The sequence below is a fragment of the Protomyctophum bolini genome, assembly GCF_963924005.1.
Source record: "Protomyctophum bolini genome assembly, chromosome: 19".
NCBI classification, from domain to species: domain Eukaryota; kingdom Metazoa; phylum Chordata; class Actinopteri; order Myctophiformes; family Myctophidae; genus Protomyctophum; species Protomyctophum bolini.
In genome coordinates this window covers 31,927,944-31,943,581 of record NC_137880.1, presented here as the reverse complement: position 1 = coordinate 31,943,581, position 15,638 = coordinate 31,927,944, and the positions used below count along the sequence as shown (strand labels likewise).

At 45.0% G+C, this 15,638-nt stretch overlaps 1 protein-coding gene across 4 annotated transcripts in view; it reads left to right on the top strand.

The window, feature by feature from the left end:
- The window catches only part of ccdc85cb (coiled-coil domain containing 85C, b), a 57,878-nt gene that overhangs the window by 26,127 nt on the left and 16,113 nt on the right, over positions 1 to 15,638 (top strand). For all 4 annotated transcript variants that reach the window (XM_080791687.1, XM_080791686.1, XM_080791685.1 and 1 more), the window contains exon 3: positions 14,924 to 15,003. In XM_080791687.1, coding sequence (XP_080647813.1) covers positions 14,924 to 15,003 — 80 coding nt within the window. The remainder of the gene's footprint in view (positions 1 to 14,923; positions 15,004 to 15,638) is intronic.

Sequence of the window (15,638 nt, the reverse complement as noted above, 5' to 3'; positions counted from 1 at the left end):
ATTCAGTCCATGCAGACTGCAGAGGAAGATTTGAAAAGTAAAGTTTTTCATTTCACATTGGACAGAAATTTGTCAAGTGAAAGAATCGCTGTCTCCGTTGTGTTCTTGTCTCCGTTGTGTGTCCCCCCCCCCCCCCCCGGCTTAACCCGCCGCGCAAGTCGGAAGCCACGGGTGATTTTTAACCCGCAGCACGGGTGAGTCTTAACCGGCCACGCAGGTCTGACTAACGGGATGTCTGGCTTACGGGCATTGGGCAGTCCCCATCATCACATGATCCCCCCTTTGATTCCGGCTGGAGGCCTGTTTTCACCACTTCCTATCTGATGTCAGATTGTGTCTTTCGACTATCTCACATTATGCTTGGCTCTAGTTTCAATCCCTCTGCCTCTTGTGCATGCCTCTGAATGCTGTCCTCACATGTGAGACATGTGAGAGTTTTTTTTTTAATCATCTTATCAGGCTTCTTTAGTGCCGAAGTAGAGTCAAATGAGCCGGATAAATGGTACAAGATGAGACACCCCGGTAGCACTTTGGCAGGACCAAGACAACAGAGACGCGTTGTTGAGAAGAGCCTATAGCTGCTCTGGGTGCAGCCCGTCTGTCAACAAATGCAGGCATGGATAGGTCCTATTATAATGGCTGTCGGCATGTCAGGACGCGAATGGTATTGTATTGTTGGTCTTCACTTTATTGTAAAATGGTGCGGAAGTATCGCAGCTTGTAGGAAAAAATGTTACCTCAATCACTTCGACTTGACTTTTGCGCACACACGAGACACACCACACAGGTATGGGTGGGGGTCACACTTAAGAACGAATGCATGCCTGCGTAATATCCAAACGAGGGCACACTCTTCTTTCTTTCTTTTTGTCTGTCTGTCTCCATATATTTCTGAAGTTGTATGCATCCTGTCATATCCGCAAGGAATATCAAAACTGTGTGTGTGTGTGTGTGTGTGTGTGTGTGTGTGTGCGTGTGTGTGTCAGCATTGGATATACAGTAGCTCTCAGACTGTTCTGTCTCACGACAAGGGATGAGTGTCTGGGCTCAGAGCCGAAGACATTGGCCACTTCTCCTCATCCAAGTGATTACCAGAGGGTATTTCAGTATTAACCCATTTAGACCTGAGCACGATGCTATAAAATGTTTTCTAAATCCTGACAGTTTTCTGAAAAATCTATGTCAGTGGTTCTCTAAAACTTTCATGTCGAGGACCCCCCAAAAATTATATGTAATTGGCCGCCGACCCCCATCTGAAAATATGTTGTTCCAGGGACCCCCCAGAGGCAAAGATATGAGTTCAAAACATTCGCTCTGAAAGAATATAGTCAAAGATGTGCGCCACATTTTCACGATTTTTCAAAAATAGCAGACGTAGCGCTGCACTCGGTGCCGCGCTTTGAGCTTGTAGATCTGGTATTTTTCAATAGCTTAAAACACCAAAGAGGTTCCCGCCCAGAATGGGTTAAAGGGGAATACCACTCATTTCCCACATTTTACTATGTCATTTATATACCTTAGAGGAGTCCCAACCATTCTGTGCTACATGATTTATAGTTGCCATATTAAGCCATTAAATAAAATCTAAAATGACACGGATGCTTTCCTCGGTTGTAATGCATTGATTAATGCGACTTGTATCCACATTGCACAATCCGTACTGTACAGTATGTGATTTGCCCACATTACATTTACTGTACACCTATTATCTAAAAGACGTCTCCGGGAATAGCCAGATATAAAGTCATGCTCATGATGATTCCTCTTAACTGAATGTACTTTTTATCCATCCTTCCTGTCTGTCATTAAGCCTCATAATAGGAGCGTAATATAATTCCCTTGGCCATTATGTCTGTTTATGTCCTGTCTGCACTGTATCTTTGTCTCTCTGACTCTCCATCTATTCCTCTGTCTCTCTCTCCCTCTCCCCACCACCTCCTCTCCTGTAATGGCCTTTTCATCCTGACCAGTGGGGAGTATCGCGACGTCGCCCCGACTTAACTTCACCCGCGTCTCTTGGACATAGTTGCAGAGGCGAGTCAAAGGCTGCAGAACCCTTTGGTCCGACACAAATCCAATTTTAGCTGCAGTGGAGTGAGATAAGTGTCCGAGAACTTGTCTGAACCACTCTTACATAAGACCACCCCCCCATCCTTTGTAGCAATTACTCTGCCAGTAGCTCTCAAAATTTCTCTTTCATGTCCGTCGTCATTGGTCAAAGCTCTGCCTGGCTTTGACGAATGGAGAGGCTGTTTGTTTACACAAGCTGCCCCTCATTTTCCACCAGTATTTCCCTCCGACAATTATACATATTGGTACCTTTGTCTTTGGCTAATTATAGTGGAAAACATATTATGGTAGAATATTATTAAGGGTGTTTGGGCTGCCGTCGTGATTGTCCCAGGTGATGCGTGGGTGTCTGGATGTTGTGCAGTCACCCAGTATCCTGGATAAAACAGGTCTGTCAAACCCTTGTCTGCACATGTCTTTGTCAACTCACTCTATTCTCGATCTCTTTTTTGCTTTCTCTGACTGGACTCTCTGATTTGCATCAGAACGAACTTGGAGATCAATTCATTTTGTACATAAAGCAGAAATAAAACGACTAGAGGATGATGTCACTGGAAAATAAAGGTCTTGTTTTGTGGTGCTTTGTGGTGGGGGAGAAAAAGCCGTAGTTTCTCGCATAGCAACCACTTGCGTCAGATCCCGCACCGTTGATGGGATTTGCAGAGGCACATAATGGAGGGGTTTGAGTGTATGCTTACGGAGGAACGTACTATGTGTTTACCGCCTAGCTCCTAACAGAGTTGACTCTCGCTTGCATAAGCACAGCACTTGCCAGCTCAGCAGTCCGTCAGCCAGACTTAAAAGCAATGGAGCGCCATGCAGATTTATGCAGATGATGTTGCCATGGGGTTTGCAGTGGTGAAACCGTGGCGACGAGAGGGTGGAGGAATGAGGTTAAACAGTGCCATGGGCTCCGGGAGGAAGCACTCTACCCACAATGCCCTGCAGTGTTTGTTTAGCCACATAGGTTGTGGGTTGTCTGAGGTAAGGGGGGACTCTTTCTTAAGCCTCTCCAGCGAGTATTCCAGAGGCACTGTGTGGGATACTCTCTCAAGGACATCCAGACATTTAGGCGATGGGTCTTATGTAGGTAGTGTGGGTGATTTGTTTCAAAAACGTGATCAAGGGGGTTTAACGTAAATAGCTGTTATGCCTTGACGTTTTCACAAATATTTTGGCTATAGTTAAGAAGGGCAGGAATTAACTCACTAACAAGTTAAATGACTATAATTTCCCCTAACAAAAGCGAGTTTCATCCCACCAACAACTCATCGCCTGGAAATGGTGATACAGTTATGATACTGCAACGTGTTCAAACAAAAGGGATCACAGACGCTTTGCTGTAAAGCCATGTTTGAGCTTTGTCATACTGTACTGTACTGTACACATTTACACAATGTAACGGTCCCACAGTAGTTTGCCACTATCTTTCTATGCAAGCAGAAATCTCTTTCTGGTTGAGAGGAATGTTGTGACACATCTCTGAATCAATCAGGAGTTATGACCATTATTGACCTTCTGTGTCATGGAGAATGAATGTCATTGAATGTGAGATAATGAAAATGTATCAGGAATGCTTGGAATTGGAAAAAAATACTGTAACTGAACAGGCTAGAAGTCTTCCTAATCCTATGAGTTAAACCAATAGCAATTGGGATTCAAACCTTTTTATTTATTTATTTATTCTTCCATCTGTCTGGGTGTCTTTAACAGATTCACTGAAATCGTAGTAGGCTCTGGCTTGTTAAAGCCATCTTAGTGCCTCTAGTCATGCAAGGTGCCATTAGAATCAGACCTGTGTGACCCAGTTTGCGTCCTGTCCTGACCTACTGGTTAAGAAACCCTGCCACAGCTTGTTTGTCTGCTGAGCACTGCGGTGCACAATGTCTCAGAATTCCCCATCTCTGTGTAAAGAACAAAACAAAATGAACAAGGCCTAGAATAGCATCGCCCCACCTGCCTGGCCCCATTTTCATAAAGCTCAAATCTCTTTATCCACCTTCGACCTGGCTGGCGTACCCTGTTCTGGGCATGTCATATATAGGCCAACCTTTTCAGACTAGAGTGAAAGTCAAAATGTCTGTTAATATCAGTCCTCGTCTCATCATCAGTTCTGGGAGCAGGCATGGATCTTGTACTGAATCAGCCATTGTTATCCATTAGCACAGTGTACCACAAACTACTACCATACCCCCTAAAAGCAGAAATGGAAATTCCCTTTGTTTAATAACTTAAACCTTATGTACTGTGTTGACCAGGGTCCCCCAGGGGTCCATACTTCGTCCCCTCCTTTTCCCCCTTCGGAATCAAATGTCTCACAACCAATCTACAAGCTCACACTTGTGATAAATGTACCACAATGGAAACAAACCAACCAAGGCTTTCTGTGTCATGCTTTTTAGAATAGTTTTTGAACTGTTCTGCTGTACTATTTTCAAACTCCAATTAACTTATTTTTAAAGGGGCATTAATTGATAGCATTATAATCATGAATTACCGCAAATCTTACAACTCTCGTTCTAAAGAAACAGAAGGAGTCTATGGTTGCTCCTGCCATTAAATCAACCGATCTGCTATTTTCAACGAATGTTTGCCCATTTTAGCAGAATGTTCACCTATTAAGATGAATAGGATCTCTATAGGGTTCATGTAGTCGAAGAGGATACCAGCACTAGTAAACATTTTGTAGTTGGAGAGGTCATGTGGGACTGTTTGATGCATGGTGGGCAACGGTTAACGTCTATTGTCTGGTAACTGAAGTCTGGCCGGGTATCGATCTGTCTGTCTCACAGCATCCTCTGAGACAATGAGAGAGAGAGGGAGAGAGAGGGGGGGGGGAGGAAATGGAGGTGCAGGGAAGAGAGAGAAGCATCGTTTATTAATAGCGCGTCCAGCAGACACTAACATAGACATGTCTTGTTGTTATCTCACACACCCCATCCAGCCTTTTTCCCGCTGTCTCCTCCACTACTTGTCACCACCCTCACAGGTCAGCTGCTGATGGCTGTGTGTGCCCAAAGGGGAGGGTTATTTTCACTTCATGAGAAAATGCATACGGGGGCACACACACACACACACACACACACACACACACAAGTTGCTTGCGTACAGTATGTGTGCCAGAGATTTATAATGGCGTGAAACTGAAATGGTGAACAGATTTCACAGTCACAGTCACACATCTGGAGCTAATGTCCAGTGGCTTTAATCTAATGTCCAGTGGCTTTAATCTAGACCACATCTGGATTCAATGTCCAGTGGCTTTAATTTAATGTCCAGTGGCTTTAATCTTTTGATTAGGGCAGAAAAATGGCAATCTGTGAACCTGTTATAGGGTTTAATACTATGACGCTGTCAATCCTGGAGTTGGGGCGTTGCGTTTGGTCATCATCCCTTATTCCCTTATTACGCCATGTGTCATACATTTACAGTGAGAGAAAAAATGATAGATTTGTAATATTTGAGAGTGAGGCTTGCTAATGGATTATTGGTATCGGGTTTGGTGGTGTGCTGTCAAACCCAATTATTTGTTTTGATGAATTGAAAATGGAGGACCCTGATGTATGTGTTTTTTCTCAAAAAGTCCAGTTATATAATGGCCAGCAAATTCTGTTCTTTGAACTCATATTTTTCCTCACCTTCCTAACCCTAAGGAATGTGGTGTTGCGTAACAGGCAATTGGAGCCATGCAGCTAGTGTAAGATTTTCCATTCATACAAAAAAAAGTAAACACGTTTTAGTATCTGTAGACGTGTTTTTATCCCCTCCTATATACAGGTTTAATGTTTGTCTTGTCTACACAAACATTAAAAACGCCATTGACAATGGACAGAGTTAAATGCTTGTTTTGTCACTAACACAAACGGTAAATGCCATTAACAATGAGTTTAATGTTTCTTTTGTCTGTCACTGAGCAAATCGGCATATGATGTCGCGATGATGTAAGATGATAAGGGTTGGTGAAGCGCCCCTCACTTCACACGGGTGTGATTTGTAGGTCCACGGTCACATCACACACTACCTCACGCACTACATCACACACTGCAGGGCTAAAAGGGCCACAGAGTTGACCAAATATTTATCCCCCTCAATTAAACAAACTTGACCTGAGCACAACAAAGTGAATTATGCCTCACGGGGTCTATCGTTCCACATAAATGGGATAAGTGCATGTAAACCCCAGCTAGAAACATTTCTGAGCTCTGCGAACCTGGTGAGCTCTGTTTGGCTTTGCGGCTCTGCCATACAAATGTAGCTAATGATTAAAAACTGTGCTCACGTGGTCTCTCACTCACTCACTCTCTCTCTCTCTCTCTCTCACACACACACACACACACACACACACACACACACCCACGCACCCCTTTGAAGTATAATCCATTTGACCCTTTCTCTTTTATCCTTGTCACTCCTGGGATAATGCTGTGCAGTAAAGCATTGCTGATGTCATGTGTGTGTACACATACATTAGATGTGGTTGTAACAGACATGCACACATAAAGGCTCACAATCTGTGCGTACTGTGCATGTGTACTTCATCATTCCATTCACTGGAAAAGCAAACTAACTTTCACACATTTTTAAACATGCCCCCACATCTATGCCCACGCACGCACGCACGCTCACACTCACACACACACACACACACACACACACACACACACACCCAGAGAGAGAGATAGAGCTCGGGCAGGGAGGTGAGGCGTTCTCTCGCTCTCAGAGCAAGTGCCATGTTCTGTCAGACAGGGTTAGCTCCCCTGCAGCTGACGAGACAGACTAGGCTTTGAAGCCCTTCCAGGGGCCTGTGGTTTACGTGCGCGGGTTGCCAGGTTCTGCCATCCCCCTCATTAATGCAGCATGGGTGCCCACTTAACTTGTTCCTCTCTGGTTCCCCAGTTGACTCTCCCTAACATGCCTATGTGACCGAGCAGCAGGCGGCAGAGATGCACGCACGCACACATCTTAATGCATGGCACCATATTCGTTCGTAGGTAACATACATGCAGACACATGGTTTGACATGCATTCCTGTACACAACCACACACACACAAACACAGACATGCACATGCACCAGTGAGTTTGCACCGTGGCATGCAGTGACATGCACAGAATAGATAAACTTGAAACCTGGCACACAAACCACATACCCTTTAGTGTGTGTGTGTGTGTGTGTGTGAGAGAGAACAACAACAACCTGCACACTGCTGTCTGCATCACCACCCACCCACCCTCCTCTACAGCTGTGGAGCATGGACCACATACAGCCGTCACATCAAGGCCCTGGAGCGCTTCCATATTGGAAGCCTTCTTCAGTGCATCCTGGGCCTCGCCTGGCGTGAGCGTGTGCCTCATACTGAGATACTGGCGAAAACAAACTGCAGGCGTATGGAGGCTACAATCGCCCAGCACCAACATCGCCCAGCGCTGGCTTGGACATCCAGAATGCCTCGAGACCGACGTCCCCCCGCAGAGTGCTTTGTGGCCAGTTACACCATGGCCGGCGGCCTGGCAGGGGGGCCGAAGAAGAGGTACAAGGACCAGATGAAGACGTCACTGAAGAAGTGCAGGATTAGACCTGAGGACCTTGAGGCTGCTGCTGCTGCTGACCGTGACTCAGGGTGGCATGCACTGCAGCGCTGCCACGAAGGAACTCACTGGTTGGAGGAGGACGGGACTGCCAGAAGACGGCAACCGAGGCAGCAGAAACACAGGAGGAACACACCCATGACTGCCAGTACCACTACCACCACTACAACCTACACATACTGTATATTTTATTTAACCAGTAAAAAACACATTGAGACGGAGTCTCTTTTACAAGTGTGAACTGGCCAAGAGGCAGAAACAAAATTGCACTTCAATGCTACATAGTACATGTACGTGTGTGTGTGTGTGTGTGTGTGTGTGTGTGTGTGTCTGTGTGTGTCTGTGTACACTTTGTTTGCACCAGGCACTGACGAGGTTTCTCTGACAACGGCAGAGCTGGAGCTGCAATTAAATGCTTCCTATCAGTAAAACCACATCAGATCCTTTCCTCACCTGACTTCTTCTGAATGCATGCCTCCTTTCTCTAAGCAATATATTTTTTACTTTAATCTGCTTTCTCTAAGCAATATATTTTTTACTTTAATCTGCTTTTCTCTAAGCAATATATTTTTTACTTTAATCCGTTTTATTTGTCCTCATTGCCTTTCTCCCACGCTCTCTCTGCCTGCTGTGTAAAGCCTTATTTATACTCTTTCGTCGTACGACGGTTGTGCTGTGAGCTTGTTGCTCTGCTGTTTTGGCGGAATTAGTAAATCAGACTATTCTTAAAGCTGTCCCCCAACCAATGCTTCTTTCAGAGATAGGAATTCCTGTTGCATGTACAGTGTGCGACCCCACCCTCCCATCATACTGCATGGTGCAGTTCCAGTCTTCCAGTATGTTCTCTGAAAAGTTGTTCTAATTCTCTTTGATGAAGACTTTATTGTCTGACGGAGGGACTTTCTGTAGCCAGAGGTCAGATTGCATGGAATGTACTGCTTGCTAGCTTGGCTGCTGACACAGAGAGAGAGAGAGAGAGAGAGAGACGTTTAGAGATTGTTTAGACTGTTTCTCCTCTTTCTTCAACATCTTGAGGTAATTGACCCAACCTCCTGCTTTGAGAACACACACACACACACACACACACACACACACACACACGCACCCAGGCATGTGCACACACACTAGGTATAAACACACTTAGTACCATTCTCTTGCATGCATGCACACACACACACACACACACACACACACACGTTCACGCATGAAACAGTCACACATGGGTTTCAAAATCCCCACCCTGCGCCTCTCAGTTTCTTTCTCTCACTCTCTCTCGCGTGCACACACACACACAGCTTACACAGCCCCCACGCACAACCCACACAACACACGCGCACACCCTGACTTATGCATGCTGCACATAACATGCTCATTCACACACATCACTGAGAGAATATCCATGTCTTGGTGCTGAAGCGCTGCAGAACATCTGTAAAGGGGAGATGAAAGCTTTTAAGCCCGGCCAGGAAAAATAAAACGCAGAGCCGTTTGAACGCACCACCGGCCTCTCAACAACCATGAGCTCCCACTCCAAAAGCATCAGGGGAATGCCAAAGCCACGTCCTTTATAAACCATACACAACATCTTCAGTCTTCAGTGCTCTGAGAGATTACAAATGGAACAAAAACGGACCCTTAAAGTATAGATATTATTATGCTTAAGTTTCGAGTGTGCAGAGTAGAGGGTGAGGGCGGACGGAAGACCCTGTCCCACAGGCAGGGGGGTCCGCTCTGTGCAGGAGTCCGTCAGGCCAACTACCGGAGCTTAGAGACACATTTGGTTCCATTTGTACACTCGGAGTTGCAAATACTGAGGATTTTACTCTGTACTCTCTCACTAAAGCTGCTTTGATACAGTCTACTCTGCATGGAAAAGCTTGATTCTTATACCGAGTTAGGCTCCCTTTACTGTATGGGGGTGGTCATAGCTTGAGGATGGTCGTCTAGCTATATGGGTAGTAAGACTGATAATCAGAACTTCAGAAGGTCACCAGTTCGCCTCCTGGCCTGCCCAGCATACTGTACATTTTGAAGTGTCCCCTGTAAGACACCTAGACCCTAACGGCTCTCCTCAAGTGCCTCTGAGCCCCCTTCAGCTTGGTGAAGCTGAAACTGAATCTCCCATGGAACAAATTCCTCTAAATACCTTCTTTGGCTAAAGTTAGAAAAGCGCAACTATGTCATTTTGAGACAAGCCAGTCAGAAGAAGTAGGGGTATACACATCACCACAGAAAAAGACTACTGTACGGAAGTAGTGAATATCGAAGACAACGTTTTAAACTTGTAGTTGCTGAGTTGTAGGCGTGAAATGAATCGAGCATGCCCTATTTCTTACCTAAAGTGTATCCTTTACAAACAAGCTGCCAGAGATGAGCACTGAGTGTCTGTTTACCTCCTCCCAATCTGGAACAGCTACTCGCTTTGATCTGCCTGGACCACCGGAGCTCACACCGGAGCACAGCTCACTTATTTACCAGGGTGCCAAGTTGCCAACCATGACACGTGCAGTAGTAGCAGTACACACTCAATTTAGTTAATTTTTGCAAATGTGTGTGTGTGTGTGTGTGTGTGTGTGTGTGTGTGTGAACATTCGCTCGATGCTGCTGGTTTGAATTCAGCGTAACGACTTAAATTGGGAGAAATAGGGGCAGGGGGGGGCCGGGGGGTATAATTGGCTACTCTAAATTTAGAAGAGAGGGCAACAAAAGTATGTTTTGGTCAGTTTGAGGTCTTACGGTTATTGCCATGGTGTGGGCATCTGGTGAAACTGATAAGCCCTGCCCCGGTCTTGTGCAGTGCCCCCCAACACACACGCACACACACACACACACACACACACACCACTCCATGCTGGGAGTGGTGGTATTAGAGGTAATGTAAGGGCAGGGTTGGAAACTGGGGTAATGGAAGATGTAAGTTGAAAAGTTTAAGAAAGTGAGAGGTCGAAGCGTAGAAAGTGTCCGAGACAAGAGCGGCAGAGAGAGAAATGTCAAAGTCTTGTTAAGAAGGTAGCAATGGGCAGTGTGGGTGGGGCGAGATAGAAGTAGAGGAGACGGAATGGGAGTAATAAAAAGGTTAAGCAGAGCTCACACTACAGTAGATTTAAAATTCTAACCGATTTTTAAACCTCACACTTGAGGAGAATCTCGACAGATTCTCAAGGTTCAATGTAGGTGTGTTGTGCATAAGAGTAAATCAAAATTTTGTTCGGCTTCACCGCTTCAGACAATGTAGTAGGTAATAATACTAAAGAGAAAAATGTGCACAAAAAAGAGTCAGTTCTATACTAATTGGATAATAAAAATAGAATATACGTAATGCGTTGCATATTACCGTATATATTTGCATATATACCATTTAAATATTAGGAACAGTGTTTAAAGGTGCATAAAAAGAGGACTAAGTACAATTATTTATTTTTCTGAGCAAGAAATGCAGAGTAGTCTTTATAATCTGAAATATGCACACAACCAGTGCCTGCCAAATCTTGCCTAATCCTGCCAAATCTTCCAGGCAGGGGGGAGGAGAGGACTGCTGCGATGATGGATATCATTCATTAGTCCAGGGCTTTTTGTCCCCCAAATATGAATCTCGTATCAAATGAGTCTGACCACACTGATATGAAAATATGCTTTGGCATGAATTAGATTTTCATAATGAACACACCAGGTTTTTTTTTTTTTTTACACTCTTGTAGCACTTTGGTATTTGCTTCAAAATGTAAAGTGTGTTATAAATCAAATGTATTATTATTTTTCATGTATTGTTGTGCTGTGGGTATGCTGCAGACGGTGAGCGGAGAGGAGAGTGAGTAGTGTGGAAGTGGGTCACAGTGGCCCTGACGTGATATAAAGTGACGTGGGCGCTCGGAGAGAGGGACGGGCCCACGCCACTGTCTGTCTGCGACTCTGCGTCATGTTTTGTCTCGCTCGGTCACACGCACACACACACACACACACACACACACACACACACACACACGCATGCCTACACAGTGTTCACTGTATTCACAGTGCGATCCGTGCAAAACGTGCGCATCATGGGCACACAGTCACACACACTCTTTCGCGTGCACACGTCACCTCATTTCATTGGATAAACAACACTTGCACAGTGGTAAAAATAGCTCACCAGATTGTGCGAGGACAAGGTCCCCCCTTCTCTCTGTCTCATCCCCCCTCTCTCTCTCTCCTTTCTTTGGGGATGATTGTATACTGAATTGAAAATATCTACTTTTTGCATGCACAGTAAAGTAGATTTACAGGTTTACATAAAAACACAATAGAAGCAACAATAAAACAAGGAGCACCAAGAAGTAGTCGACTGTGAGGTATGATTTAGGGTCAAATGGATAATTATAAAATGCTGTGTGCTACACGGGCAGACTGGCTTCAAAAAGTGACTGATTAATTTATTTTATGGCAACAGGGACATTTTTCCTCTCCCTTTGCCAAGGGGATTCTGTATGTTTCCCTTGAGGGCAGTAGCTGAAAGTGCTGATTTAAGAGGGATGGCTGCAATCGTCTGCTTTACCATGGTGATAGGACAGTTGGGTTTGTTTGCAGCCTGTAATTGTACTTCCCACTTGAATTACTTTGGAAAGATTTGTGTTTTTGAACTTTCGACACTAAGGTAGTACAAGGAACCAGGATGCAAAGTTAAAAGTGAAGTGACAGTACTTTAAATTAGGGATTGGTGTTCTCTCTTTAAAGAGCATTAGCTGACCTCAACATTCCTTAGTTCCTGCATAGCAGGAAGAGTCTTTTTCTGGGCGTTTTTGTAGACTCATTAGTTGGGCATTGTTAATGTGCCCCCCCCAGCCCCATGTGTCTGTGTAGTCATTTGTTTCTGTCGTGCTTCCCTGTTGAGAGTGTGCATACAGTACATTGGTGTATGAACTTAAGCAAAACCACTTAATCACATGTTATGAAGTGATGTAACATCCATCTCTCGCTCCCTCCTGACACATCAACAGCTTGAAGGAATGGAAAAGGAGATGGGGTAGTGTGGAGAAAACTGTTGCCACATATTGCTCAGAGCGGTTGGATGTCCTCTGTTTGGTCCAACGCAGGCATTCGCTGGACTGGTGGTGAGCCTGGGACATGGAGGTGTGTCATTTTGATTCTCTTCCGGATCTAGAGCACTCTTTATTTTATTTTATTAAATTGGCTGATAAGGTGCTGAGAGGAGCTTCATATGACTTGTGGGATTGAGGATTCCGCACCTCTTGGAGCAATATGGAATAATAAATACACCAAGAAATATTTCCATGACTCCTTTCCCATTCATAAAGCAGTGGTGGGCGTTTCTCTTCACTTGCTTTCTCTCTCCGTCAGTCCTGAGTGTATATAGACCTGTCGGTTCTCTGTCGGACCACGGTGGACTCATGGCTGAGGAACCTTCATTCTTAATCGGCTTGAGGTCTGGCTGCAGGTCAGTCCAACAGATTGATCCAGATTAGAGGGTCACAGGACAGGGAGAGAGGATTATCAGCCCGGGTCACTGAATCTCTCCCTCCATCTACAGTAGCTGGCCAGAACAATCATCTCTGTGCAGCCCAGAGCCCACTGTCCAGCACTGTGTCTGCCACCAGCTCCCCTCCTCTCTTGGAGTCTGATGGAAAATGTGGACCCACTGACGCTGTAGGCTGGACAAATTGTCCAAAGTTGCCACACTTTAATCGGCTTTAATTTACAATTAAAGTCTGGTCCATAGAAAGTGTATTATCCCTGATCCTGCATCAGCTTGGTGAGATCTGCATTCACGGAACTGCAGGGCCAGGGTGCAACTACCATAGTGCCCGGGACTGATTGTGTATCAATGAGAGAGTCTAATCCAGGCTGGCCGTGAGTGACCGATAATGTGAAATGGTGGCGGTGCTGCAGAATAGCACCCCCTGGCTACAGCATATGGAATAACTAGGTTCTAGGCTAATGAATGGAGCGGCCTGTTGTACTGGTTTGAGTGGGTTATGTAATAAATAAGTAAACAAATTGTTTTGTGTGTGTGTGTGTGTGTGTGTGTGTGTGTGTGTGTGTGTGTGTGTGTGGTAGGCATTGAGAGTGCACATGCTTGGACTGGTGTGTGTTTGAGTGACCGTTTCAGTCCATCTCTGTTTATTTTTTCTTTGCATGTGTGATATTTCTACAGGCAGCAACTTCACCTCTGTATCATCCCAACCAACCAGACACCCTTCAGACTTTCTCCTCACACACTCAGCCCACTACTGTCTGTGAAACTGTCTCCCCAATCACACCTCTATCGCTGCACTTTAATGTACAATAACAAAACTGTGTGCCCCAAGGTTGGTGGGTGTGTGGGGACCGTGTGCGTGCGTCTGACAAGCTGTCTCTCGATACACTTCTGCTTTGATCTAGTAAATTAAACGTGCTTCTTTTAGAGAACTCTCTGCTGCTCTCCAGCACAGTGAAATCGCACCTCCGTGTTCTCCCACTCACGTCCCCGATCTGACCTCGCCAAAGTTGATTCAAGTTCATGTCGTGTGCCCCCCTTTGAATATTTTGAAGCATAAATGTCATATCAAACATTTGACCTAGAAAGTAGTTATTTACTGTAACAACTTTGGCTTTTATGTTTATTTTATGTTTATGTTCATTTATTTGATATGGACATAACAATCACATTGCTCATTGCACAATTGTACAACTTGTAGATGCATCGTTTACAGTGTGTTTTCACCACTTTACCATCCATATTAGAGACATCCACTCTTAGGTGACACAAACCGTAGGACTGGGCGATACGGATAAGATCTAATAGACTGACTCAATATCGATCTCATTTACACGATGATGAGATTCATGGTTTGTGAGGATTTTTTTTGACCCAATCCAGCCGTGTTTGGTGGTATTGTGATTCATAAAAGGAGCAGGGCGTTTATAATGTGCAATTGATCCATGTCGGTGTTGCTGTGTATGGCTTTACATTGCTGTGTAAATAATAGCCACATGATTCTGTGGCTGAAATGATCACACGATGCTCAGAAAGAAATTATCTTTAGCTGAAACATCAGCAAACTACTCTACTGCACATATACTGCATTAAGTATTTTACATAGCAGACTTTGATGTTTGGTTGACTGGAGTGTGCTTTCATAACGGGGTTTTTCAAAGAGCGTGTCTGTCAACTGTCTTCTGAGTGCTGTGGGGGTCATTTTGCTCCATCGGTCCTGTCTGACTGTATTACCCTTCATGGTCTTTAAAATCCAAATCTCTCTTGTCTCTCTCTCTCTCTCTCTCTCCCAGATTCCTCTTCCAACTACATCAGACAGCTGGAGACGAAAGTGCGCATTCTAGAGGATGACAACAATAAGCTTCTCTCTCAGGTGAGGTCATGTGGCGGACATGCATTCACCAGCACGTACAGTTAACCCATTCTGACCTGAGATCAGATTCATACGAGGTTTCCACTGGACACACACTGGTCTGATGAACCCATTCTGACCTGAGATCAGATTCTAAAAATGTCAGTCGTTCTTCGAATTTTTCAAAAATAGCAGACCTACAAGCTCGTAGCGCGCCACTCGGTGGCGCGCTATGAGCTTGTAGATCTGCTATTTTTCAATAGGTAAAGCATAACATGATGCTAACACCAAAATGGGTGCCCGGTCAGAATGGGTTAACTAGCACTCACATACTGAGTAATTCAGTTCCAAAATATCAGTGCATGAGTTGCCAAGACATTCAATAAACCACCCAGACAAAAGAATATAAAGCCTGTCCCAACGCTCTGTATATCTACCCTCTCGTACCGCCCACTCTTCACAGCGTAGAGGCGTCATCATCGGAAAAGAAACACAATAATATGATACAATGGCGACGGCTACGAGACCCAACGGTCTCTCTGCGACTGCCTCTTCTTCATAGCGGGGCTGCGCACTGTGTGTTTACCCGATGTTTAATTCATGGGGAGCCAGTAAGCTTCCAGTAAGGAGCCTTAACGTTGGACCCCGAGGCGGAT